Source organism: Ptychodera flava (assembly GCF_041260155.1).
Source record: "Ptychodera flava strain L36383 chromosome 3 unlocalized genomic scaffold, AS_Pfla_20210202 Scaffold_27__1_contigs__length_13241970_pilon, whole genome shotgun sequence".
NCBI classification, from domain to species: Eukaryota; Metazoa; Hemichordata; class Enteropneusta; family Ptychoderidae; genus Ptychodera; species Ptychodera flava.
This window is the reverse complement of record NW_027248281.1, coordinates 10,670,114-10,698,052: the sequence shown is the minus strand read 5'-3', so window position 1 is coordinate 10,698,052 and position 27,939 is coordinate 10,670,114. Positions and strand designations below refer to the sequence as shown.

The window sequence follows — 27,939 nt, the reverse complement described above, 5'->3', positions numbered from 1 at the left end:
AACTATCATTTACCAATTCGACCTTCGTAGAGATCCTAAAGCATCTTTCAATGAAACTCCGAATTCACAACATTAAAACTTGTCTTACTCTTCTCGTGGCATCATGAAATGTTGTATATATGTATGAATTGAGTCACAAGACTGACTGTTAGAGTTTAGACCAGGCTACGTTTATCAAGAGAACGTAATAACACAAGTCTCGATTCACCAATCTCGAGTTGCCCTGCTGGTCCTCTAACCTATCCTGCCAACGTTGCCGTGCCGAGTGAACGGGTCGCGGTGAATGTGGATCAACATATCCCGGATGTTAAACAATCTCCTTTAAAGGGACAAAGTCAGCCATTTTTCATGAATTTTGTTTGACATTTTGAAAGACACTGAATAAATTGGTGACCATGCATATATTCGACCCCGCTTTTAAACCAATTAGATGAAACCATCGCAAAAATGAATTAATGGTTATGGCCATCAATTTATTTTCGCCATTGTTTCATGTATCGTGTCTAAAAGCGGGGTTGAATATATGCATGGTCACCCATTCATTATCTTTCAACATGTCAAACAATTAGTATCTCGTCTCAAACAATATTCATGAAGAATGGCTGACTTTGTCCCTTTAAGGAAGAGATTAACGTAGATTTGGGACGTTGACATCTGGGACATCGTATTTCGTGTCACGAGGTCGAGATCGAGTTAAATATCGCTGAATTCCTGTGTTTACCGTGGTTACAAGAAAAGCCTGCGCACTAAATTCTTGCAACTGGTACTGTCATTTGCTAACGCCCCTCTAACTGTCAACATGAAAATGAACTGAGTAATGTCTATGGCCATTCATTATCGGCTGAGAGTTGGTGTTTGACTTCAAGAGGTATGGGTAAAAGACATTTTTATCGACTGAACGTCATGTACGGTCAAAAGAGCAGTTTTATGGCTACAACGAAAAGTCAGAACATTTGTGAACATTTGTGAGTCAGAAATGGTACCAGAACAGTGAACTTCACAACCTACTTCGACAGTTTTGTCTAATGTTCTTTTCATTAGGCTTCCCTAACACATTATTGGATGATGATTTCTGTAGCTGATGAAAGTTGGTTGGTATTAGACTGAAAAACTCGGTCATAGTATGTGTCTGCAGACACACCAAACGGAATCACGAACCCGTACACCACAGAATCTTGTAACCGGGAGCTTACTTTTACGAGATGCAAATCTCGTAACGATAATAAACTTACGGCTTCGTAATTTTTGTTTGACTTCAGGCAAAGAGTTTTAACCTGCATGTGACATAACACACAAACGATTCTTTCTTCTGTTTCCGTTTTCTGTATACTGTACTTTTCACACTTTGGTGTAGCTTGGTTACCTTTGACCGTTGCTTGGGTATTTCTTAGTGTAGCAAACACTTCAGAAACGTGGCAGCTCCAGGGTCCGTGTGCTAAAATCATTAAAACATAGTTTTTTTATTGTGTTTTTTTTTAACATTTCGTAAATCACAATTTCCTGTTATGCATCAAAAGTAATGTTAACCTATAGAGTCTAGTCTAATCTTGTCAACATAATGCGGATGTATGTGATTTCCTGTGTTATATGGTTGAAAACTGAACCCAACAAGAATTCATTTGTTAATAAGCGTTGGGCGTGTTTCACACCATATGTCGTATATGCATTGCTACTAAGTCGCATTTTCACGCACCTTTTGTAGATTAGCAAGAAAATGTAGTGGTATTCTATATTACAAAAAAACACGAAATATTTTTAAAAGTACTTCTTTCTTCTTCTTAGGCTGTTAAATCGCATATGCGTTTAACATGGGTCTTATTTGAGTCATAGCGGCTTTACGGTACATTGCATTCTATACGGACGTCAAATAAAAGTATTTCTATTATTTAGAAGATGCGAATAAAAGTCGCACATTCAATTGTGAGGATGGTGGTACGAGCCGCATGACAGGATTTCTTGGCAACTTTTTTAGATAAATATTGCCTCTGATGCTTCGGTTGCTCGCCTGGCTAGTTGATCAACCAATGCAAAAAATATGTGATTTCTCAGTTTAATGGTATGAAATGTCAAGTGAAAATGTTGTCAATTGTAACTGGAAACAGATCGATGAATAACTCCCATCCTCATTCACTATGTTCTATAAACAAGACTTCTACTCCGCCAAGAGTGTTCAGAATGTCTTTTTGTGTCTATTCCTGGCTTAATTATAAATCACGTGACACATCAATTCAGTTAATGGCACAAAGTCCGATCCGTCACAATACTGCGCCATTGCAGTATTGTTCGTCACTTGCATCTAAATAACAGTCATTCCGATATCTGCTACAGTATATGCGACATCAATGGAAAGAATTTCGCACATGTATATGAAATATCCCATTACACGATGAAGATAATTCTTTAGCAACGAGAAAATCACAAGATAGTATTTTTCGATTCTTACTCGGTTGTTTTTTGTTTTATTATTGTGCGTTACCACTGACATGATTTCTTTTACGGTGGTAACTTCTTGAATAGCGATGCCAGCTCATCCGGTGTCTTCGATAACTTGCAGTGACTTGCGCAGTCTCCTTATCTGTTGTGCAGAGAAGAAATGTATAAATCAGATCCTAATAAAAAGACCTTCTGAAAGTGCTTACAAGATAGTCGTACGAAGAGAGAGAGAGAGAGAGAGAGAGAGAGAGAGAGAGAGAGAGAGAGAGAGAGAGAGAAGAGAGAGAGAGAGAGAAACAGAGAGAGACAGAGAGAGAGGTGAATAGGTACCATTCTAAGGTTAAAATGCTTGGTAAAATTAAAGGACCTGTATGTATTCTTAACACTTACCCTGTCGAATAGTGACGTTAAATTTTGTATGTCCTTGAGACACGATAAGACGGGAATCCTCTTCCACAATGTGAATCCTTACTTCATACTCTCCTTGGACTGCTTTGCTGACACTATCGATCCCGAATGTCATGAAATGTTGCCTTGGTTGATCTGCAAATAAACGCTGTAGTTACCAACGCTGAATGAAGTGACCTCAAGCGATAAACTTTCGTCGATGGTGACACTTGAATTATACGACATTTCCACGTCAATTCTGTCATTCTCGCTGATTGCACGGTTGGTTTCAACCACAAAAGCGACCAATAATTGGGATCCTTCGTTCACGACATATTCCACGTTACCAGGGTGTACTTTCAGAACTTCACTTTCCAATCCTAAGAAAACAAAACCAATAAGTAACAGATGATGATTGTACCATGAGAAGCCAGGGTAATATAAATTTTCCGTGTTTGTTGTTCTACAAAGACGAGAATCAGAGCAAGCCCTACACCTTCACCACTAAAAAGTACAATTCTTTGCAAATGGTTGATAACAAAATGCGGGAATTCTTTAGTTTCCTAGATATCTGTACTCTCCTCAATAATAGAATGGTTGATTATTAGAAGCGATACGAGTGAGAAAAGTCTTTCGCTGATTTTAAGGAATTGACCTTTGACACCGTCACACACTGTCAAACGTTGACAAGTCTACGTATTGCTTTTGAATAACGCAGTTTTCGGAAAATAATGACAGGAAATAAACGTTCATGTAAAAACGATTTTCAAGTCGTGTCAAGAACGCGAGATTCAAAACTGAAATTACAGGTGATTGTATTTCGTATTATAAATAGCTTTGGACCAAGTCATCCTTTGTCATTGTGTAAAGTTTCTTTATTACAAGGTATGATGAGCGCATTTGTACTTTTTAATGATTTTGGAAGATTTGATTTTGATTTTAAACAACACAGCACACGATTATATGCTGTTGCTTGAGTATATACTTTTTTATGGTGAGTTAATTCTTCATTAGAAATATTTGTTTAAATCAAAGATTATTACCGAAGAAGTTGAAGTCACCAAAATATATGTGAAATTTCATCTTACGGTGACAATCTACAGGACCACAGTTACGTAGCGTCTATTAAAACTTAATCATCTGTGTAGCATTGATAGTTACTGTTAAAGCAGAGTTAGAGAGCGGTTTGATTTACTCACCTGTCGTAAAAAACATATGGAACAGGAAGCAATACAATGAAAGTGCATTACAGCAACTGTCTGCCATCTTTAAAATCGACTATCTTCAAATCTGAATTTTCACTGAAAAGAACAAGCTATTTAGGCTTTAAACTTGAGGTGTACCATTGACAGCCTTGGAACAGTCCCTTCAGACTAGTACGATGGTTTTATTAAGGGGTCGCTTGCAGAAACGTCATCTGACGAATTTACCGGCAAGAAATCACGTTAAATATATCGCAAGCGTTGATAGTGAGTAAAGTATACGGCATGCAGTCTGCACCTGTACTTCTTGAAAGCCTAGAAACGAAAAATATAATGAGACATATAAGTAGTGTAATATGCTCTTTCTTCTTACGACAAGTTTTACTACATCCGGTCATCATAACTGAAACTTTTTTTTTCTTTTGTGACTTTCAAATAAGATTTGCATATCTTTAAGTAATCTTTAACAGTCCAGTAGAGTGAGTGATAGCGATATCCGGCTTAATAAATGATACGTGTCAGATGGTGACACTCTCCTTTGTTCCCGCTAGCAAGTATCGTCAGTGCAGTAAATTAAGCAACGTTTAATCATTGCTATATGAGAGCTTCTGTGGATACAATGTATGTTCATTAACTCTTAGATATGTGATAGGACACAACCCGAGCCTTAAAGTCTTCTGCATTATGCCATGGTTGACTTCCTGCATATGGCTGGATAAAAATGTTTAACATTGAAATTTTATCACGTGTCAAATCGATCAGTTTTCAGTAGAGACTAGCGTTCAATTGTGAGTGCTACTATTGTATAGTGCTTAACGAATCGTATCCATACGCAAACTCGCCCAAACATTCTCATCAATCTCACTGATCTCTTACTAAAAACAAGTTATAATGTCTCGTAATAAACAAACGTCGCCTAGGCGTCCTCTATGACATGTTATATTTCACTGAATCATAATCTTATACGAATTGAGCCATGCAATTTTAATCACAGCGATGAAAGTATTGAATATGTGTCAGTCATACAAATATTTTCGTAATCAACTTAATCAACATCGTCCTTACAATACTATTAACTGTACCACCATCACATTAATCATCAAATTCGTCGCAATCATCATCCCTTGTCGACTACTATTGTGCAGGCTGAGGTGTACGTAAATTTAGGAAATACACAATTGCATAAAAAACGACAATATTCACAACTACGATCAGGAATCTGTGTGAAAATCAACATTCTGCGTTTTGTTTTGTTTTTTTTTTTCATTTGCTGGCAGACATTGCTAGTGTTTCGCTACTCACAAAGCGCCTATATGAATATGCACTGACAGAGTTGCATACGGCGAAATACTTGCACCAACCCCGTTCTTATTCTTGCTTTGGTGATCGGCAATCGATCGTGCAACCTTCGGAAAATGAAATAGAGGCATCTGATCATAAGGCTATAAAAATGTATGTTTTTTATTATTATTATTATATCTTTATTTCGGACTTGAGCGTCCATATAATAGTCAAATAAGGCAATAGTATGAAAATTCAGTTACAAAATTAAATTATGGTTGAAAAGATAGAAAAATTGATTATATCTACATACATAATCCAATGGGTTTCTTTTTAAACAGACATTTAAACATAGAGTAACTTATTCCAGTGTTTTACCATCTCTGAGTTGAAGTACAATGATTTACATACATTTCGTACAATTGCATTGCTACTTTTCAAAAGTCTTTGTCTCAGGCTGTTTATCTGATTTCTCAGAAGAGCATCAAAGTTGCTTATTCTGTTAGATACAAACATTAGACTCGCGCTGCTCCGTTTCTCATAACCCAATAACAGTCGTGCAGCATTATTGTAAGCAACTTTCAATTTTCTCAAGACATTTGCATAATAGCTATTCCATATTGGTCCCCCATACAACTGATAACAATACGCTTTAAATAGAATGCATTTAACATGAAAAGTACACATGTGGAATTTTCTCATTAGCATATTCGCTACTACGTAAAAATATCTCGTCTGCCGCTCAATGTCATCATCATCTCTGAAATGGTCAGTTAACACGAACCCTAGATGTTTTTCTTAACAACAAAGGTTAATTTAACCCCGTTCAGATACACACATGGAATGCGCCGAATCTTACTGTGATTCGCAAACACGCACATACAGTTAGTCTTTTTACTGTTGAAAATGATGTCATGAATATCACTATAATGAGTACAGAGATCTATTAACTTTTGTGTACCTTTGACAGAAGGACTAATCAAGCAGATATCATCCGCGTACATTAAGTGATTAACAAAATGCCACCAATATTACAGCCAGTATTCAAGTTTGATAAGAGAACACTCAAATTATCAATATAGATATTAAAGAGCTTTGGTGATAAAATACCACCTTGCTTTACACCGTTAGTGACAGTAAAACCCTCAGATAAACATGTACCCCAACGAATAATAATAGTTTGAGTTCGATACCATTTGACAAGAAATCTGACAAGGTAAATGGGAATTTTACGTTGAATTAATTTCTTGAAAAGCGTCCAATGGTTCACTCTGTCAAAAGCCTTAGAGGCGTCCATAAATGTGATAAATACATTACTACCATGTTGTCTATAATAATTGATAATTTCCTTCAAAATAAAGACGCACATATCAGTGGAATGTCCTGACTTAAAACCAAATTGGTTATCAGTCGTTCCCAGATAAGAATCAATGTGACGCAATAAAACAAGTTCAATTATTTTAGAAGCAATAGTGGAAAGTGCAACAGGACGATAATTGTTTTTATCTGTAATATCACTATTTTTGTCTTTGATAATTGGAACAAGGATAGTGTTAGAAAGTCGTCTAGGGCAAACTACATGGACAAGCATAGCTGTTAAGCACATACTTAGCAAAACAGAAACTTTCTGACTGGCAAATATAAAGTGCTCAGCGGCAAGATAAAAATGTAGTGATAAGGAGTTTGAATCAGTGCTTTCAATGAACGATAACACAATCAGCTCTTTCTCTAAATCACATGACTAGACCAACAACATATGACACCTCATATTATTAATACGCTATAAGGAGAGCTGATAGGCATCATACTAATAATTGACCGTTGACCGTAAATTGAGACATGATTGTTAACTATGCACTTGGCCTTTCATTTTGACATTTGAGTGTACGAGATTCGTACACAGAATCAAATAATTCGACCCCTGATTGAACTGCAGGTGCGACCGACGCGCTGGTGACTTTTAGAGATCTGTTCAATGTCGTAAAGTGCAAAAATATTCCCAGGATTGCAGTAGGTATTAACAATTTAACGCTAAAACCTATGTCTACCCATAAGATCACTTCAAGGACTTCTTACAAAGATAAAATGTCTGTCCCGGTAATTCGGAGATTTTTGATGATGCTGTTGTAATTGTACTTTACGATGACGGGAATACGATAACATGACTCTCTCAAGTCTGTTTCATGGCTGTCACTTACGGTCGTACAAATCCACAACTCAGAATACACAGGATAGCAATGCAGCTGTTCTTGCCCTCGGCACAGAGACAAGCTCTAACAACGCCAAACGTAGCCTACCGTCTTGAAAAATGTTAACGGGGCGGGTCTAGCTAGCCTCTCAAGCCTTAGACTCTATCCTAGTGTGACCTTTGAATACTTCGAAATATAAGATATCTGAGGATTCCTATAGAAATATCTGCCAATGACAAATCGTGTCAGAGCTCAACTGAACATGTCACAAGATAACAAGAGCAAATGATTACTTTATGTAATTATCTTATTATCTCAAAATATAACGATTTATTCGTCGAATAAGTGCCATGTCTTCAGGAATGAATAGAATGGACCCTTTTCAATTTAATCTCAACCATGCCCATAATTTTAATTTTTCCTTTTGTGTCTCAAGTGTTGATATAGATCTAGAATCTTCGCAAATACAGTAACATGTTCACTCAAGGGTTTGGCATCAAAGTTGTACTGAATGCATCCGTACATATGTTTAGTTTAGGTCACAATTATCGGAGAACCGTGACATGTAGGGACATCTCGTCTTTTCTGCTATGATTCGTTATGCTTTGTACCAATAGTGCAGAGTACATTCGAAAAGTCCATATTGGTGTTTGTTTATCTTTCTCACACCGAGGGGCACTGGCATGACGCTGGTACAGTGTATGTAGGGCATTTGACAGGTGCTTGAATAACCATTTCAACGTGCTCGGGACACTACGACCCTTTAAAAATGTTTGCCTTGGGAGAAGTTAATCTTTGCGACACTAGTAATGTATTTATCGCTTTAGCGCACACGGGGCACAAACTCATGCAAACTGTGACGGGGTCACACCACTCAAACTCATCTGGGCAAACTCATCTGGGGTTCATCGCTGACCTCACAGTCGTAGGTGACAAACTCCTACGGCACGTAAAGATATATAACACCTCTAAAAAGCAGGAGAAACTTGGTTGTAGTCATTATATGCAAATCCCCAGCGGGCAAAAAGGTAAAAAGGTCACGACGACTTCTTTAAAGGTAGAATGTTCTACCGTTCTACTTTTCTGATACAGGCACTGACCACGTGTTATTCAGTTAGGGTAGAGCTGGCATACATGCCGGTTCAAGGCCCTTGTGACACCTGCATGAACTTTGCCGTGTTTTCACGACTACAACTACTACAGTTGTATAGATTAACAAACATGACGACACATTTTGGCAGACTCTCTCTCTCTCTCTCTCTCTCTCTCTCTCTCTCTCTCTCCTCTCTCTCTCTCTCTCTTTCTCTCAGCAAGATTCATGTGAAGAGAAACACATCTGTCAGGATATGACTAAACCAGGAAAGGAACATCAAGTACGTAAGTGTGCCTTCTTTTCAAATTTAGAATTTTCCGTTTATTTTTTCATTATATTTTCATTCTAATAAAATACTACGTTAAACTTCAAGTTGCCAGACTGAGTTTTGCCTGATCACCAAGACTTAATGGGGTTATTCGCTCAACTTGACGGCAAAACAGGTTAGAAAATTGGTATTCATACCCTGTAACTCCCTCCTGTAAATCTGTACTATAGGTTACCAATGGGTCAGAGTGTAAGTGTTATCATGCAACTTCTTTGTAAACGCAGAATTGTATTGCTAGTATAAGTATTTTTGTTGAGGGGAAAGGCTTGACAGAGATCAATAAATTATGATAACATTATTTAGATATTAAAGAAAATGATCTAGAACCCACAATCAGGCAATTCCTTGATTTAATCAATTTCAACTCATGACCTTTTCCAGAAGTCAAAATATAAGTTCAGAAATTTAAATGACACATATTTAATCCAGGTTTAGCCGGGGAGGTCCAGGCACCCTTTGTGTGAAGCTCAACACTATCAATGATTCGTCTCAAATAAAAAGACGATACTCTCGCTAATCTTTACTGTTGTGGTACCATCTCGGATTGTTTAGTAAAGTTCAGCAACGAAATTCCTTCCTTGAGATAGAATTCCTCGCTCCTTCCCACCCTTTTCACGAACTTTCAAAGCACAAACTTTTGATGCCAGACACTGAGTACAGATGAAAAGCTTAGCGACAAATTAAGACGTCCAGTGAATTATTTGCCCCGTTTGACAACTTTCTGTCGAATGTACAAGTGATTAAAAATATGCTAAGAAAGTGTTGACAGTGTTTATATAGACCGCATGGTTTGTATTTTTACGATTCTGTTAATTGACACTTACGATAGTCGTTTTATCGTACCCTTACTTGAGGCAACGTCTAGTTTACGCGATGATTTTCGATCCGTCAGAGATACAATTTTATGAAAGTCTCTCTGAATGTCGAAATGCCGATACTGCTATTCTGGTTGTCACATGACGCATATACATGTATCAGTTATCGTTTGGTTAAGAGTAATCATGAGTGGTTATTTGGAGGTAGCCATAATTAGGGCAAAGGTCGCAGAATTACCCCATCGTTTACATCGCTAATCGTGCTTACAGGCGCGCAAGCAAAGTACAAAGGTCACTTTTTTGTCAACGAAAACCATGGGTGTTTTTTATGATTCCCTTCTCTTTATGGCAGTGCAGGTGTAAGACAAACCAGTAGCATTTCTAACGACTGATGTACACTTCGAAACGAGACGTACTGCTTCTACTCAATCTGCGGTTTCGATGTCGTTTCACTTATACACGCCCCTTTTTTCGAGGACCAGACTCCACTACGTTTTCATAGCACACACAAATCGAGGAAACCGAAGTAAAGGGTTCACAAAATGGAGCCACTCGGGTTGATAGTGGGTTACGCAATCTCATTGTGTGAATTTGGTTTGGAAAAAGTTTCAGAAAAGACAGTGGATCACCCGTTACTTACCTTCAACAAACCATGCTGATGAGAATAGCTTTTCCCAAAATGCACTGCGTCTACTGTCTGCCTCACAGTGTCGCGAAAGGAGGTGCCCACCTTTTAGGGTTGTCGTTTCGGTTGGCAATCTTCCAAGTTTTAACTGTCTTGCCGAGATAAAATAGTTTATAATGACCAGTTGTCGATAAAACTACCAATCACTGGGGCTGGTAAAGGTGTCAAGTGTGGGATATGATTCTAATCCATTCGTCTGGTAGCAGAACACACTCGTTTCTCACAATATGAGAGGCTCTAGAAAGGAATAACGTACTGTGATATGAACTGTTATCATGGTAGTCCAACATAAATACCCAATGTTTACAAAGGAACAGACCGGAGAAAATCTACTGGCAGATTTTCTCGTACCATAGGTAACACTTATCACCATTTGATTTATAGACGTCTTGTAAACTAGCTCATATAAACGAAGATTGCCGAAAACTGACATTCTAGACTAATAAAAATTACACTGCCAGTATTCATCGTAGTGCTTTGAGATTTTGAGACCTGTTAATACGACAATAGGTCCTTTATTATTTGTTTGTGCGTCTTTCAGTGATATTTTTTCCAGACGACTGCATTTAGCGACACAATAAGCAACACTTGCGTACACCGTCTGCCTTTGGCTAAGTGTCATGATTAAGTGTTGATACGAAAAACAATACATAAACAATTCTTAAATCTTCGCCCACGTTTTTTCAAGTTGTGAATTAATGTTAGCCCGTTTACGTGGCAAAGATAATATCATCAGTGACAAAACTGAAAATATACAAAAGTTTTAACATGTGAAAAGCATTATTTTACAAAATTGTACTAATTCGAAATATTCCTTCAAGTATAAAATTGGCAAGTATCCCGTCAAAGTTATCGTGAACAAAATTTATATCTTCACGCAAAGAGAGAACAACGCATGATATAAAATGTTTTCAGATTGTTTTTTTTGAGGGAGGGGATTTTTCTGTACTTAAAATGACTGGTATCGAAAGATTAAAAAGAACCAGCATAAAATACGGTGGTTTCAATCGAATTCGAACTAAAAAAATAAAAGTGATTTTAAATACATTCAAGTGATTAGAGGTACATTTAACACTTTAAAGGCGTGTGAGATGATTAATGGGAAAGTAAATAATGCACTCTGCTCATCGGCAGTCGGTACAATTGTTGTTCATGTCGGTATATGACAAATATGAGAACTTTACCATCGTTACCCACGAATATTATGTCAAAACGTCATCCGCAGTTACCTTTCACCTTATAGCAGAAGTTATGGTAAAGAAGATCATAAAATGAATATAACATTGATTTAGCAGTCAAGGGAGTTTTGTCACTCATGATTCCTACTGGTAAAAGGGGTAGTGCTTTCTAAATTTCATACTTTTGCATGAAAAACATCAATGTACATATCATAATACGCTAAGTGGATTACAAGTGACGGGAAAGTACTTTCATATCAGATACAATGGACAACTACGTTGATCTTTTCAAGAAAGTTCACCTGTCGGTTGCACTGAATACCGTCGCCAGGCAATACCTGCCAATTTCCATGCTAATATTATGTTCACATTGACGGCTAGCTTTTAACCGACAATCTAATAGCGTTTGGCTAACCATGCAATTTGTCGACAACAGACCGAAATAAACGCTAATATCAAAGGGGTTAATTTAGTCCGTTTGGTAAGCAAAGAACTCGTAGACAAAGCAATTATAAAGCGTAGCAGTTTCAACAGTGTCGGCTCGGGGTACTCGGTAGACCTTGAATATTTAAAGTATGCGACAGTAAAATATACTTCTCTAGAAATAGAAATTTAAAAGCTGAGAAGATACATTCAACAAGAGAAAGGAGATAGAGATAGGCTAGGCTATATTATATCAATATAAGGTTGAAGCAATTTTCGTTCCTTATTAGATAAAGAACTGTACATTACATACTTTCTCATTACAGAATCCTGACTGAAAGAAGATGAAAACTGTAATAGCATTGCTGTTGCCACGAAATGTTGCAGCTATCCCGTTTTAAACATTTTTTTTTATTTTGTGTCTTAAAGCAAAATGATGTGCGCTAGTACTATTTTCAAGAGACCTATATAAAGACGTTAAAATTCTGTCATCTCCAGTCCCCGTTAGTCTTTGTATTTTTAGCTTTAAAGATGGAGTATAACAAATTCATATTTAAACATTAAAAATAATATCATTTTCATGTATTTGGCAAACATAGTCTTTAATAAAAAGCGGGAGTCACCATACCTGTTTCCATGGAAATGGAAAGTAAATGATGTTACAAGTACGGACAGTGTCTTTTGTGGCTGTTGGATCTTTCAATTAATTATATTTCATATATTTGACTACCAACTACATTGTAAAAACATTGAACATATCTGGATGTCAGTATGGTGGGGAAGCAAATATATTTTCCGGACCGACCCCATAACTTCTGCTGATGATTGAGTCTTGAAAATTAATATAATTGAACGTAACTACACACTTGTTATTTACTGAATAAAAACAGGGTGTCATATTATGCTAATTTTAAACATATCCTGATTTTCCCCTGGCGTGACTGTATGGCAGGCAGAGCTATGAAGTTGGGCCATTCTATTGATTGAGCCAAAGGTCAATAAGGCCCCCACAAATAGATACTTAACTGGACTGTCCACATAAAACTGCAGCAAGGTCAATTGATGCTGAATAAGACCAAATGAAACCAACAACCTACTTCCGGTGTAAAGAGTTTGCATGCGCGTATGCGTAAGACGCTATGGAATCCGTCGTTCTTAACCTAAAATTGCATTTGTGCCATATACGTTTACTCTTGCTGTAACACCATTGAAGTCAGTTGTATATAATAACTTTTGATAATGACAGTTTCCTACGATCTTGTTGGGACCTTTTGGTCTTAAAACACAAACAATCCAGTCTGAATGTCGAGTATCCATCGTTTGTTTTGTTTATTTTATATTATATGAGTATTGATAGTCCCTGGTCAATGTTTTAATAAGTTACAGTTAAACGAGGGCATTGCTCTGAGTATTAAGTAGACTGATGATGATTTCACAAATCATCAAATCCTACTAAAGTCGGTATCATCAAACGCATTGCATCGAGTGCGCCATTTGTATTCAAAAGTCGATTGTGGGGTGCGATTCACCGTTTACATTCTGGAATACTTCAATCAAACTTTGATTAAAACATTATAGGGAGCCGTCATTATTTACTGCCTTGGGGTCAGAGGAATTCGAGGGGGCTCACTCAAAAAATTCAAAGCTACTAGGCGGGTTGCTCAAAATGTAGAGAGAAAGAAGGGGTTTACTCTCATACTCTCAGTGTGCACCATTTCACACATTAGAAAAATTTTCGATGCGAGAGGAGGGACACCCCCTTTCGTGCTCTCCCCCTTAAGGTGTTCTAATAGTTTTACTTGTAGAAACAACTTGAAAAGACCTGTCAGATTGCACCAGACTGCATCATTTCACACATCAATTTCGCAAAATTTTCCACGCAATATAAGGGAGACCCTCTGACACTTCCCTAAGCCTCTCGCTTGTTCCCCCTGTACTTTCAAATTCTGCCCTGTCAGCTAGTGAAAACCCTGTCATATTACCCATCCAAATTACATATACTATATAGTTGGATAATCGCTATAGAGTGAGCTTTTAACATTTTGTTGTCACTTTAAATTTTATTTTGTTGGTTTCACCTATTTCAACCATCATGAGATAACCGGTGATAATCTAGCAGGGTACACCAGGATTTGAAACGTATTTACTATTGTTGTATATTTGTAAATTTTGCAAATACGTGTATTGAGATTTAACTTTTCTTAGTGAGGGGTGGTCAGTAAAAATATGTGAGTTAGAGAAGGTGGGTTACTCAAATTTATCATGGTTGGTCGGAGGGGTAACTCGAAATTTCTGAGTTTCCGATGAAATTCCTCCTTCCCCAAGGCCGTAAATAATGACGGCTCCCTTAGGCCTGCTTTATCAGACCATGTAGCGTTGTGACATTTTGTCGTTTGAGCCGCTTATACTGTGCCATAATCGGGAGTGCGTATATATGCGATGCGTCCTCGAGTACACAATGCTCGGTTCTGGGTGCTGGCTTTAACAGTACCGTCCGACGACGATGGCGCAGTATTTGATTTCCTCTCTCCGTTTTCGTGCGAAAACTACGGAAAATCAACTTTCACATCATAAATACAAATGTTGATATAGTTTATAACCCTCTTTGAAGGCGGGTGTGCGACTCGATTTAAAATCCGCTCCACATAGCATCCGCCTAGAGTTCATGCTATATATCACGCTTTGTACCTAAACACGTGTATACAAGACATGTCTGCAGCTAGCTTTATAGCTTAATGAGTTATCCATTATTTGCATAGTTTGTTGGTAAATGCTCCGAGGTTATAGTAACGACTTTGTGGCCTGGATGACACGAGGCTAAGCTAGACGCAAGGTTTTGGCCTCTGTCATTCCTGCATACCATTCTATCGCCCCGGAATATGTCACAATCAGAGATCATTTACTTCAGCGAGCTACAGGTAAACAGGCACTATTGCTCGTTGTGAGAGTGGACGGAAAACGTACGTGCTTGAAATATGTCCGCCTTGAAACGGAGCCTGTATACATCTGCCCCGGGAGAGAATTTAGCACTTGACGTATTCAGTGATATATAAGAAAATTATGAGTGTGAACCATCGATTCATTTTATGAAAACACTTTTTGCAAAACTTTAACGCCAAAACTAAGGTGTAATGTCTTCTTTATAGACTGGTTGTGCCCTCCCCACCCCCAAACCCAAAGTCTCCAAAATTGACATCTTAATCAAGTTGTGAAATACTGTCTCAGTAAAGTCTGCCAGTGAATAATAGGATATTAGTGCCATACACCATTTTAGAACAGTTACTGTTCATGAAAGGCCAACCAAAACGACCTTAGATATACGCAGATCTTTTAGACGTTTTTTTTTTCTCATCACATAGCAGGTAGACTCTGGGTCAACTTATCCTCTTTAAGGCAAAGAGCAGAAAAATGACAGAAACCGGACTTAACACGTGAGCAGATGGACAAAAAGTATCGTATAGGCGAGAACGAGAGCGAACAACATTCCGTCCTTGAAAAATTGTTACATATTTAAATGGTCAATCGCTACAGTATGACACTGTGACCTAGTTAAAATACCAGTGTCTACCAGGTAACGTGTATTAATGTGGGGGCGACCCCTGTTCTTTGATACTTGAGGCCATACGAAATCTGTCTAGAGTCACGTGATAGCTAGAGTGTGGAGTACTTAATCTTCTTTATCTTTTATAATGGTAATTTACTTCCCGTTGTCTGATCCTTGATAATAAACTCTCGAGCACGGATTTTCTCCTTATTCCACTGTCAAGGGTGCGATTATCACTGAGGCAACGTGAAATTTGACACCAATCTTTGATAGGAGAACACCTGTTCACAACCATCAGGAACAATATTATAGCGATATTTGAGAGAAGGAAAATGACGTCGATTAAATTGCAAATTGTTTGAAATCGACAGATAAATACCATTAATGCAACTTGCCTGTATGAGAGATGAGGCGAGAGGGGGTGTTTTGGGATGGTCATCAACAAACGATCAACAAAGACAAACAAGATATAAACAGAGGAGAATCGACTGGATGGACAATGATAAGTCGAGAACAAAGGGTATTGTTCTAAAAATGTTCAAATGGTTTATTTAATAGAGAAATATCTTGTTTATACATTACATTTACAATTTATTTTTACAAAGTAAAATTCGTAATTTCATTATATTTCAGTCACCACTGATTCAGCATTTCATAGGATTTTATGGCGACCCTTCATGATAAACTATGGTAAACATTCAACCGAATTTGCTAGGACTGTATAAAATTGATGCAAGCATGTATGGTATGATTATCAATAAATTTGACGATAGAAATATGCTAAAGATGGCAGTTTGATACAGCTCTCATCGTAAAGTGAGGAACTTATTAAAAATGATATGGTGGCGCTGTTCTTTCAATACACTGATATTTTCAATAAGGCACACACGTCATAACACTGAATTCACTTCAACTTTTCTCAGGTTATCTGCAGCGTTGACGTGAAGAGGCAATGTACAGCTACTTTGGCAGTGAGATAATCTCTGTTCTACAGAAAAGAAATCGGCAGTGTAACTTGAGCTCCTGAGCTAATATAAAAAAAGTTTAAATAATAAACAGGTTTACACTTTATAAGATTAACGCATATCTGATTGTTTGGAGAACCTGGGACTTTACAATACAGATCTGGGATGACAACTTCTTAACAATGAAATCAGTATGGCAAGATTTCAAGGTATCGCTTATAATCAACAGATAAATGAATCCCAGGTTGTTTTGTGTTATCAATTCATCACTTGGATGTGGCAATTTGATGTTAGCAGTCTTCGCCAGAGAATCGTGAACAAAAACCGCAATACACGTTGAAAAGTCATATTTTTACAAATGCATAAACAAAATAGATATCATGATTTTTACATTACTATTTACGGTATAAGTTTCCGAATAATGATATGAATGTACCTGGAAAGTTAAGGCAGTTAATGTAGCACATATATATAGCACACTCGAAAATAATCCAAACAAATATATAATACAGAGCCGTTTCAATATGAAAACAACTTTCTTGGCAGTGTCCATTGAACTCTTAGCAGTGTCCACTGAACTCGTGGCAGTGTCCTTTGAAAGGAGTGTTTCCCCGAAGATTGCCGAGTTTGACACGAGGAATGGGGTTGTTCCGAAAACGTGTATGACCCGAATGCTCAACATGAAACTGAGACGAACATGTACACCTGTAATAAAAAATATACAAAAAGGTTAAACTATTTCGTTCAATGTTAACCGATGCGTATTACATCACATATACATTATATTTCTACTGGACATATAATGATGTAGTGGCAGTTGTAAACTACAATTTGCTGATGGTTTAATCAAAATATTTCCCTGTCTTATTTCTGGTTATGCGTGCTACTTTCAACTAAGTCTGGAAACGATTTATTATATAATATACGTAATTAAGACGCAATCAAATGTAACAGCAGCTACAATGAATGCAAAACCAACGTCAATAATTATTGTTATCATAATGATTGCTATCGATATCACCATAAATTGTTTTGTCACTGCAATTTGACGAATTTATTAATGTTGCTGATATTGCTGTTGTGATGGTCTTTTTTGTTTTTGATATGGGTAATCATTATAAATTGATGAACATGTAACTATGGTAACACAAAATTCACGTGTAGATGAATTTCAGTTTGAACTTACCTGTTTCACGTTTCCAATTGAGAGACAATTTTGTCAAAAGAAGGTCTTTCTGAGCATCCCTCTGCCAGCATTTTTGCATTACAGCTCGCCTGTATTAATAAAGCAATATGTGTATGGTGTCATCAGAATGAACGTTGTCCAGTCACTGAAGGGAGTTTTGGGTGGCAGTGTGGTCATTATCTTTAAGATATAACACTTATCGAATTTTTATGATTTGAATCACTGATGTATGGAGTCACGACATATATACATCACGACATATGCATACTGTATAAAAACGTAACTTTAAGATTGACTCTGTATGATTATATACTCACAGTCCTTTGTGGCAGTGTTCTGGTACAGCCATAGTGCAGCCCTTTTTCACTTTTCTTCGAACATCTTCACAGCTATCCAAGTCTGGATATGGCCTTTTGCCAAATGTGACGATTTCCCACAGTAAGATTCCATAAGACCAGACATCAGACTTAAAGTTGTACACGTTTGATATTAACGACTCCGGTGCCTCCCAACGAAGTGGAAGCGGTCCCTGACAAATATAAAGTTAAACACGTGTATTTAGTATTATACTTGTACTACACAAGCAACAACGACAGAAATAATCGTACCGGCAGAATGTTGAACACTAAAATCATGACTGATATAGGGTATGTGGATGGTATAAGTATATCTTAAATAGCCATCTAGAAAACTAGCCATGATTAGGGTAAATCAAAGGACAAGGCAGATAAGCAAATTATAAGTAAGAAAAAAGGCTGTGAAGTTAGGGAGTCATAGTGGAGGGGCAATATTTCGTGGAGAATGATGTATTGTCAACCAAATATTGCATTGTTTTGATCCCGTGAAGATTGTACAAAATCATATTCTTTGTGACAGAGTCACTGTGCACTCAAGTTCAGGGTGAACATGTCAGGATATAAAGACTAAAAATGTGGCGTGACAAAAGGAATTACTAGAAGTCCAAGCAACACAATCTCACCTGTGCTCTCGTCACATACTCTTGATTGGGTCCAATGTTTCGAGCAAGTCCAAAGTCAGAGATCTTACAATTTATGTCACTCGTCACCAGTATATTTCTTGCTGCCAAATCACGATGTATGCACTGAAGAGGAAACGGACATTCATATAAGCTCTGTAACTGATCCTCGCCAGAAAATAATTCATGTGTTAAAGAGAACGTTAGTAATATAAAAAATTTAGATTAAGAGACATAGCGCCCTCTTTGAGGAGCGAAATTCATGCCAATACACAAAGATGTATTTTATAGTATGTTATCCCATTTAGCGTTAAAAAGTAGAAATCTAACGAGAAACACGTGCGACTGTCCATTTAAGACAGATTGTCAAATGAAATCGCTATTTTTAAACCGTTCATACACGTAAATTGCCGCCAGATTGGTATTTATGATGTATTAAATGCCATCTTATTTACTGATCGGGTGTAAAAGTCTTGATTTTATGCAGAGTAGGAATTGCTTAGATGTACAAAAGACGTTGAACAACTGAGATGTCATGGTCATGTTAATAATTTTATAGTTCCTTTACTTTTATTTACTTAGTGATAGTGAACAAGTTTGCTCACTTGTCTTTGTCATTCCTACTTACATTGTTCTGATGAAGATAATCCATTCCCTCGGCCACTTGAAGTGCAAATTTAATCAGATCCTTGTCTGTCAACATTGTCTCCTGTACAGAGTTTGTCATGGACGTATACGTAGAGTTGACTGGACGATTCTTTTGCAGATAATTCTTCAGTGATCCGTTTGATACATACTCAACGATGACGTAGATTGGATCTGAAAAAAACACAAAATATTAATTCTTGCTTTAGATTTCAACAGATACATTTCTTTGGTTGTATTTGGATTTGCGCTGTGTGCACTTTCTGACTGGACTATTAAACTTTGTTTTTGTTGCGGACGAATAAAAACCAATATTTTCTTTTTTCTTTTTATGTCCAATAACTATCTTGTCATTTCATGGTCCTTCAACTTAACTGTCTAGACTCGGTGACACATATATCAATCATTACTCACAAATATTAACAGATGACTGACTGCTGGCATACATTGTGTATTCTTCAGCCTCCTCTTTCAAAATTAAATTCTTTCTATGATAGACGGAATATATCTCTTACCTTCCCTGGGTAATGTACAACTCGCTAGCAGCCGCACTACTCTTGGATGTGGTTTGAGTTTCTTCATAACATCAAGTTCACGTATCAAGTCTTTATACTCCTCGGTACTGATACAAGCTAGAAGAAGAACATAGACAAGGTTATGCCGGAAGATCACCGAACTAGTACTCCCTGAACGAGGTAAAAGCCTGTGTTGGCACAAGATTGTCTCATCGAAAATTTACCCATAAGATTACAATTTCAATGGAAAACAAAAGGCTATCACATCCCCATAATCCTTTTACAAACTAGAACAAAGGCGATCCCAGGGACCGCCAAGAGTGCCTTTAAGTCACTCTATTATTTGTATTAACAGTGATTATTAATGTCAAGCACAAGGGGCAGTCCTCAAACAGTGGCACGTGGTTTGAACAATGATAAATGAGATATTTCTATATCAACTAGATGAGCTAAATTGAATTCTAGGCAAAATAAGATTTAAATTCAATTCATTCTACAATAGTTCACAATAACCGGTATCGTAGCTAATGACAAATTTCTTGGTAATGAACTAAAATGCCAAATTGTTACAATGAATGATTGACAGTAAATTAATGAAATGCAGACGTACGAAAGAGAATATGGACAATCGATCATTTTGGTGTTTGGCATATCAACAGAGTATAAAATCAAGCCATTACTGCCATGGAAGAGTATTTAACTAACGAAACAAGTTAAATTCAAATGGAAAAACAAGAGAAAAGGTGAACTAGGTCAAAACGTACGTGATCTGTAAACAGGCTTAGGGTCATCAGGATGTAAAAGGGGCAGTCCCGCAAACAGTGGCACGTGGTTTGAACAATCTTACCTGGGAGTTGTTTAACTGCCACCTCACTGTGTTCACTCTTGCCGGGAAGTGTAGCTCGACCTTTAAAGACTTTACCGAAACGCCCTTCACCGAGAAGTTCACCCATTTCGATGTCAGCGCGTGACACTTCACAACCCCGTTCTGCATGCGAATATCCAGATTCTAGAGGGCGATCACTCAACGAGTCTTCGCTGGACGTGGTACCACTGGACACAGTTGATGTTGTCGATGTCGTGTCGTCTTCATGCGTGGGCATTTCTTCCAGAATATTGCTCTCTTCAGATGAGCTGAGTTCTGTCGAACTACTGATGTGTTCCACGTAGCCTGAGTCTCTTGAGCGCCGGGAACGATACTTGTACCCACCCATGGTTGCTTCAGTTTGGTCGGAAGTAACATCGGAACCACTCTCAGGGCTAGCAATAATGGAAGTGGGAGATTCAAGCAGTGTTGTGGTGTCATCTGCCTTCTTTTGTACCATAGCTTGACAGAGTTTTCTGTCTCCGGTTGCCCGGTTATTGTTGTTGATACACACATTAGGAGCGGCCTCTCCTTTGTCTTGGTTCAAACAAGGCTGGTTTTCGATATCCTTGTAATCTTCCATAGCCTGCAGTGACACAGTAAACTAGTGTAAATTAAACTAGACTCATAATCAATTGATGTAGACATGATTTGTTTTCTTTATCAAATGCATTCAATCTCATTCTTCAATGTTTTGCAAAACCTGAAGTTATGTTGAACTTTTGAATCTTTTCTCAGCATAGTCAAACTTTGGTAGTATGTTATTATTTAGAGCGAACAAATATCAAAACAACCAATGGAACGCACACAGCAAATTTCGAAGCCACAGAATAATAATTTTAAATGAACTATATGATTAGCATTGATACTGACTTTTACAAAAATTGTCACGTGATTATTATCGAGACTTCGATGCTACAGTATGGTCAATGTTTTATGTTTGAGCCAGACACTGGAAAAACGTCCTTGGGATAGGAAAAGAGTTGAGCGGTACTTCTCTTTCTTTTCTTAGTAAAATCGATCCAAAGTCACTTACGCGTCTTTGAACTCTTCGTCTCCAACACATAACGCCGATGAGTACTAAAATTACGATGACCAAACTTGTTACACAGATCGCCGTTACGGCGATCTGTGTCTTGTCTGTCCCGTGAAAAATCTGTGGATAATCATCGGAGGACGACGGGAGAGAAGTCACGGGATGTGACGTCACCGGTGGTGTCTCTGCAACGGGAACAGAAGTATGAAAATCATCAATTTTAACAATTCAAAGACGTTTAAAAATTTGTTGTGGTCGACGTCAGAGGTTGTGATGCATACAAAGAAAAGAGCGCTATTGTGGCAACACACCTAAATCAGATTATGGCCAATGCTTTCAGTTTCTATGGTTGCTGTGGTTTTCACTATAACTCAACGATTTGCATGTTTAATACCTGAGAAGGGACTGCTGTCGAACAAAATCGTTTTCACATAAGAGTCCGATGCGAATCGGTTGTCAAATGACAGTTTTACAGATCAAGTCATCATTTCCTTCAACAAAAATGTAAAGTCAACATAGAAAATCATGTAGAGTGCAATTGTTCACTTGGAGGTAGTATTCTCATTCACTTTTTAATAACATGCTTGTCACTCACATATTTGACTCACTCGTGCATAGCAAACATTAAAGTTGACTTGGTAAAGACATATACATACCTGTCTGTGCCTTGACACCATCGGGTTTCGACACCTCCGTAGAATTCGACCGCTCCGGGAAGTTGGATCCATTTTGCTTTGCTATGCAACCCACAACAATGCTCTCCCTGTCGCAATTGTAAAACAAAGTTAATTCGCTGCGCGTTGTGGTTCTCCCCTGTCCTTTGTCGAAGTATTGCTGAATTCCATTGCTGTTGTCGTGAACCAATCCGTTGATCTTCCAGTAAAGTGACGGTGGGGGTTTGCCGTTGGTCGCCTCGCACACTATGGTCTTGTACTTCGCATCATCGCCACTTTTAGAGTACACATGAAGGTCGTCTATGGGACCTGGCAAGGCGGAGCAGAGTAAAAATTGATAACATCAATGCGACTGATGTCACTGCAACGAGCAGAATGGTGCAGACTTATACAAAAACATGTGGAGTGAAATCATTTAAAGGTGAACTACCGACATGGAGAGCGGGAAGTTACATCAAAGGTATGTTATATCCAAAAGACGGGCACAAGCCGTGACCTACAACCATTGAAACTAAGGCTTTGACGTCTTTCACCACGGCATATTTATCAGGTCAACCTTCAAAAATTTTGTATGGAAGCCAGGGCGATATGATTGGCATAGAATGTCATCTATGTCAATTGGAAATTCTGAAATTAATGAAGCTGTGTTGTCTTACTATTTACAATGTAGAATTGCTACTAGAAATGCAAGTACAATTGACCTAACGCATTTTTTGCCAAAACACAGATGATTGGAAGGCATAGACGGTGTTTGTAATGATTGAATCGGCTAAAAAATTATATTCACTACAGACAATTTCAAGATTCATAATTCAGCTCGCCAAACTTCAAGTTTCACTCGTGATACCGAGCAATATCTTTCACATCATTAGCTATTTCATACACTTTTCATTTTGCCAAAGTTTAAGTCTTGCTATGCTGATATCAATCACATAGCAATATTTTGAACGCCCTCAATGTTTGGACTCAAAGGTCAGCCCGATTTACAATCATCACCTCAAAATAGATCTACTACAGGGACAAAGCAATTTTTACTTACTTATGACATTAAGTTGGACAGTTTTCGGGACTGTCAGATATCCTTCCCCGTTGGTCGGGTTTGTCAACTTGTAATGCACGTTACATTTGTAACGGCCTTCATCAGACAGCGTCACATTATGTATCGTAAGTGAATAGTCCGCAGTGGTGACGTCATAACGGTCTTTATCGCTGATTGACACGCCATCTCCAGAGGAAGACATTAACGTGAACCAATCTTTGCCCTCTTTCTTCAAGTCCCATTTGGCTGATTTACTCTGGAATTCTACGTCGGGCTGAGAAGAAGGACATGACAGAGTTGCATCTCCCCCAGCTTGAACTGTCACCACTTCCACATTAGATGTATCACTGGAAACACTGGCCGAGGTTAGGATACCTGGTTGACAGAAAACATACGATTAGAAACATTCAATGACTTCTTCGTATTCAAGCAGGATTGAGTTTCGGCGACAGATATTTGGACTCTCAAACGTTATCAAATTCCTTCCTGATCTGCCACTTCTTGGGGCTCATTTGGAAGCCCTTTAAACGAGAAAAACTTTTACCGTTTTATTTTTCTTGAAAATAAAAATTATATTTTTCTCCGTAGAGTTACCATAGAATTAACACAGGGATGTCAGCCGTTTTGAATCTCAAATATCGGTAAATCTGGGGTGTTTTGTTTCTCTAGTGGCAAACTTTGCAAGGTGGCTCCCGACTTTTATTCTTGATTTTGAAAGTAAACTGTTAAAGATTTCTTGAGGAAGATTTGAGCAAAAGTCTAAGTCTTTCACTTTCGAGGCGCACATTACCTTAAGTAGCCGAGAACTGTATTACATGCGGGAACTGCAAGCTTTCTGAAGTGTTAATGTAGTATTTTGTTCAGCAGAAGGTCAATATGAAATCAATATGCAAATGTGAATGTGACATCTTGAGACGCTTCTTTACGTATGTAATACAATATGCCATTCATCATCAGGCATTTCAATATAGGTGTTGTTCATTTACCAATTCACTGGACGAAAATAAAGTATGATGAAGGGAACAGAAATAGTCTAACTTCAGTTGCTTCTCTAACTGTATCACCTGTACCCTTATTATTTACATGTTGGTTTAGTATATCGAGAAAATGCAAACTTTTTCGTTCTTTCGAGTCGATCGTTACAGCATTGCCGCAAACCGTGTTAATGCTACCGTGACAGCTGAGCCGCAAACTTTGTTGACGTTTTTGATTTCGCATTGTGAGTTTGTTAATCTACCGTTCCGTCATGCCATGACACCTCAATTCCCGGTTCAAAGTTGATCAGGTCGACAGCGTGATTACATTAAGCCAACACCGGTCAATCCCTGGACCGAAACATCAGCTGATGGTAATGCTGTTACAATGAAGCAAACTGGCAAAGTGCCAAGGCATGGCTTGTTTCAGTTCCTCTTTTAGTCGAGGCATTTAAATGCGAATCATGGAGAGTGCACAATACATGTTTGCAGTTCTTTAATGTACAAAACAAGGTAAATGAAGGAATGAAGATTTCGTTTGATAGGAAAGGTGATGCCGACTTTGTTTCCAATTATTCAAATCGATGATAGGCAACTTTTAATTCGAGGAATTGTTCAGCTCTTTTTGTCAACTCGTATTGCGTGGTCACGTGACTGGAGTGGAGGCGAAATAGGGAAGTAAACGAATGACCCTGAAATATTTTCAGTACACAGTAGGCAATGTTTGCCGACCGTAAACATTGATGGTGCGATAACACAGTAGGAGGCTCTTTTCTACCGTCTATGCCTAGAGGGTACGGAAATTTTTCACACCGAGTTGCTCTAACGATCAATAAAGAAAAAGACACTTTACACCTTATGCCAACACCGTCCGAGATCCATATCAACAATTCAGGACTATGAGATGTATTTTGCCATTTTTCTCACTTGCAATATTTCCATTGGTTGGAGCAGAGACAGTAGAAGCGAGGGAGTTTTTTTTTTGTTCATTTGCACAAAGTACATAGGGAATCAGATTTCAAATATCAACCAGGATAAATGATAACTGTAATGGGGCCTTCCGATGTCGCTAACCACGGGCGACTGTGCAAAGAAAAAAAAAGTTTTCAGACACTGTCGCTCGCTTGCTCCAGTTCCACTCTGCGCCTGCGCAAACGTCTAGGGGACGCGTAGGCGCAGAGCTGAAAAGGAGCAAACAAGCGTCACTGTGCTTTCAGATGTCCCTCACAATTATTGACATTCTAAACGGTTTGCGCGTACTTCCATATACCTTGTGTTGCTCGGGACTGTTACCGACTGTCGGCAGGTTCACCGCGTGGATGGAAATTCATGCGATAATAGGCAAAGCGGTGAAAAAGCCTTCCATTGGCGCTACGACTGGGGTGGTCGTGAACTGAAACGACCCTCACATAATGGCATAGGATCGTACTGCTCTTAAAAGGATAAAACTGTTCTCAAAAATACGCATGAGGGACCTGCACAGCACGGCACAACTCTTTACTTGGTGACCTTTTCTCATTCTTTGGCGATATAGTAAATTAACATGTTACGGCAGTGCCTTTGTATGTTATCGCGCTACCGTAATCTGCAACGGACTTCCCGTTTTCACGGAGAGTATAGGTAAACAGATAACTCAAATATTCATTGTTTACTTTAAAGTGATTGATTGACCGTTGTAGCGTCGCAGGAATTAAACTTTAAAAAAACTTAAAATCAAAACTTTTCTCAGATTTTACTATAGAAAGTAGCAAACAGACGATGCTTTCACGGGATATGATTTAAATGCCGAATATAAACATGTCTGACGTCACATGAAAATAGTGAGTGGCTTCGCACACACTATGATGTTGCTGCTTTCTTCCATGGGCACTTGAAGCTTTTCTGCGATGTAGACTAGACATACACTCTAAGAAAAAAATTGCGAGACTGGAGCGAGTGACGCTTTCTCGCAATTAGTGAGAATCTCTTGTTATTCTCACTGCTGTCAGTGAGACATTTTGAATTCTCACTGGTGAGCAGTGAGAAATGCATTGCTTGGTGAGAATCAAGGATGGCAATAGTTTCTCACCGATGAGACTGGAAATTCTTACCAAGCCGAGTCAAAATGATAATTTCAGCAGTGAAAATCAACCAGACTCACCGTTCATTGGTGACTCGACTCATTATTCATTGGTGACAATTACTCAGATTGATTCTCATCTCACCGATGTACAACAAGTCTGGCTGATTCTCACCAGTGCCACGGTGAGTCTGGTCGACTCTCACCAATGAATGATGAGTATGATACATTCTTACCGTGAAAATAACCATTCTCACTGTGCTTGATGAGAATATCCAGTCTCACCGGTGAGAATCCGTTTTCATACTTGATTCTCACCATGGAGTGCATTTCTCACTGCTCACCAGAGGGCACTAAACGTTCTCACTGAGAGCGGTGAGAATAATAAGAGATTCCCTACGATTGCGAGAAAGCATCACTTTCTCGCTTCAGTCTCGCAACTTTTTCCTATAGTTAATTCCAATCGATAAATAGGCTGATAGAATTCTAAAGAGGCTGGCGTATTCTATGCAATTTAACAACTCCAAAACCGTTGCGGCCTGTCTGTGGAATCTGCGATGCTGAAATGCATCCCTGACTCACTCACTCGCATGCTCATACATCCTGGCTCACTGAGCGGCGATCGTCGCTTAAGCCCCATAATTGATGCCAGGCACGCGCACGCCGTGTGCCCACTGGTTGCTCGCACGTAGTTTGTTTTGCTCCGCGTCGACAAAATGCAAAGACACACACAATGCATTCGCAATGCTCCTCGTACAGCATTTGACCTGCAAACTTACCATTCACCATGATCAGCCACAGAGTCAAGTTCACCTTGTTATTCGTCATTGCAGGCAGACACTTGTGGACAATATAGTGGCAATACTCGGAACTTTGGCTGACGGCCAAGTCCCAGCTAAAGTTGACGTCGTCTTGTTATGGACGCTTCTGATATTTCAGGGAGAGACGTTACTGATTTTAAATCTCGATCGCACTGAATAGACCAACCGGTCGCTTTGCTTTATTCATATGCAAATCAGGGGACGCTGGAAATACCATCACAGGAGCAGCGTACCATTCAAATATTAAACAAGTTTGTTTACATCGAGTTTGAAAAATGCTCGAAGGGGTCTGCTCATATACCCACGGATCGTGCCTATCAAAGCGTCCTTCAGTAAATCTCTTTTTAGCAAACAGATATGACAAATTGTGATTTGTCGCTTGTCAAACGCAACATCTACACATCCCACGCCCCGTCCTTCCTACATATTTATGTGGATGGTACTTTGGTTATATTTGAAAGTAACCTCGTAATATGAGTGTAATTGCTAGAAAACCGAATGGTTTTGACTTTGACGTCTTCGCTAGGTGACTGCAAGTGATTAGGGGCCGTCCGTTGTGAGTTCTAATCCCATTGATAATATTTTACGAAAGGCTAGTGGGACTTTGTTATTCAGTTCGTATGCTG

General features: G+C 38.5%; 1 protein-coding gene and 1 long non-coding RNA gene across 2 annotated transcripts; both read right to left on the bottom strand.

Moving 5' to 3' along the window:
* Nucleotides 1-1,436: 1,436 nt before the first annotated feature.
* Nucleotides 1,437-10,457, bottom strand: LOC139126252 (uncharacterized). The gene is made up of 4 exons (XR_011550503.1): nt 10,369-10,457; nt 4,020-4,337; nt 2,824-3,200; nt 1,437-2,575 (listed from the first exon to the last, which is right to left on the bottom strand). It is a non-coding gene; the product is annotated as an uncharacterized lncRNA (long non-coding RNA).
* Nucleotides 10,458-16,079: 5,622 nt separating this feature from the next.
* Nucleotides 16,080-27,643, bottom strand: LOC139126441 (uncharacterized). The gene is made up of 11 exons (XM_070692497.1): nt 27,272-27,643; nt 23,460-23,834; nt 22,403-22,729; nt 21,747-21,931; nt 20,693-21,296; nt 19,846-19,962; nt 19,314-19,504; nt 18,689-18,811; nt 18,027-18,238; nt 17,710-17,798; nt 16,080-17,228 (listed from the first exon to the last, which is right to left on the bottom strand). Exons 1-11 carry the CDS (start codon nt 27,318-27,320, stop codon nt 16,876-16,878), a joined length of 2,625 nt encoding a protein of 874 aa, XP_070548598.1. The 5' UTR covers nt 27,321-27,643; the 3' UTR covers nt 16,080-16,875.
* Between the last annotated feature and the right edge of the window lie 296 nt (nt 27,644-27,939).

Excerpts from the sequence above, each read along its gene's own strand:
- LOC139126441 (XM_070692497.1), bottom strand. The coding sequence starts at position 27,320 with ATGACGAATAACAAGGTGAACTTGACTCTGTGGCTGATCATGGTGAAT. Across the intron at positions 21,932-22,402 it reads TGGTGTCAAGGCACAGACAG|AGACACCACCGGTGACGTCA; the intron begins GTATGTATATGT and ends TTCCCGTTGCAG. Across the intron at positions 17,229-17,709 it reads CAATTGGAAACGTGAAACAG|GTGTACATGTTCGTCTCAGT; the intron begins GTAAGTTCAAAC and ends TTTTTATTACAG.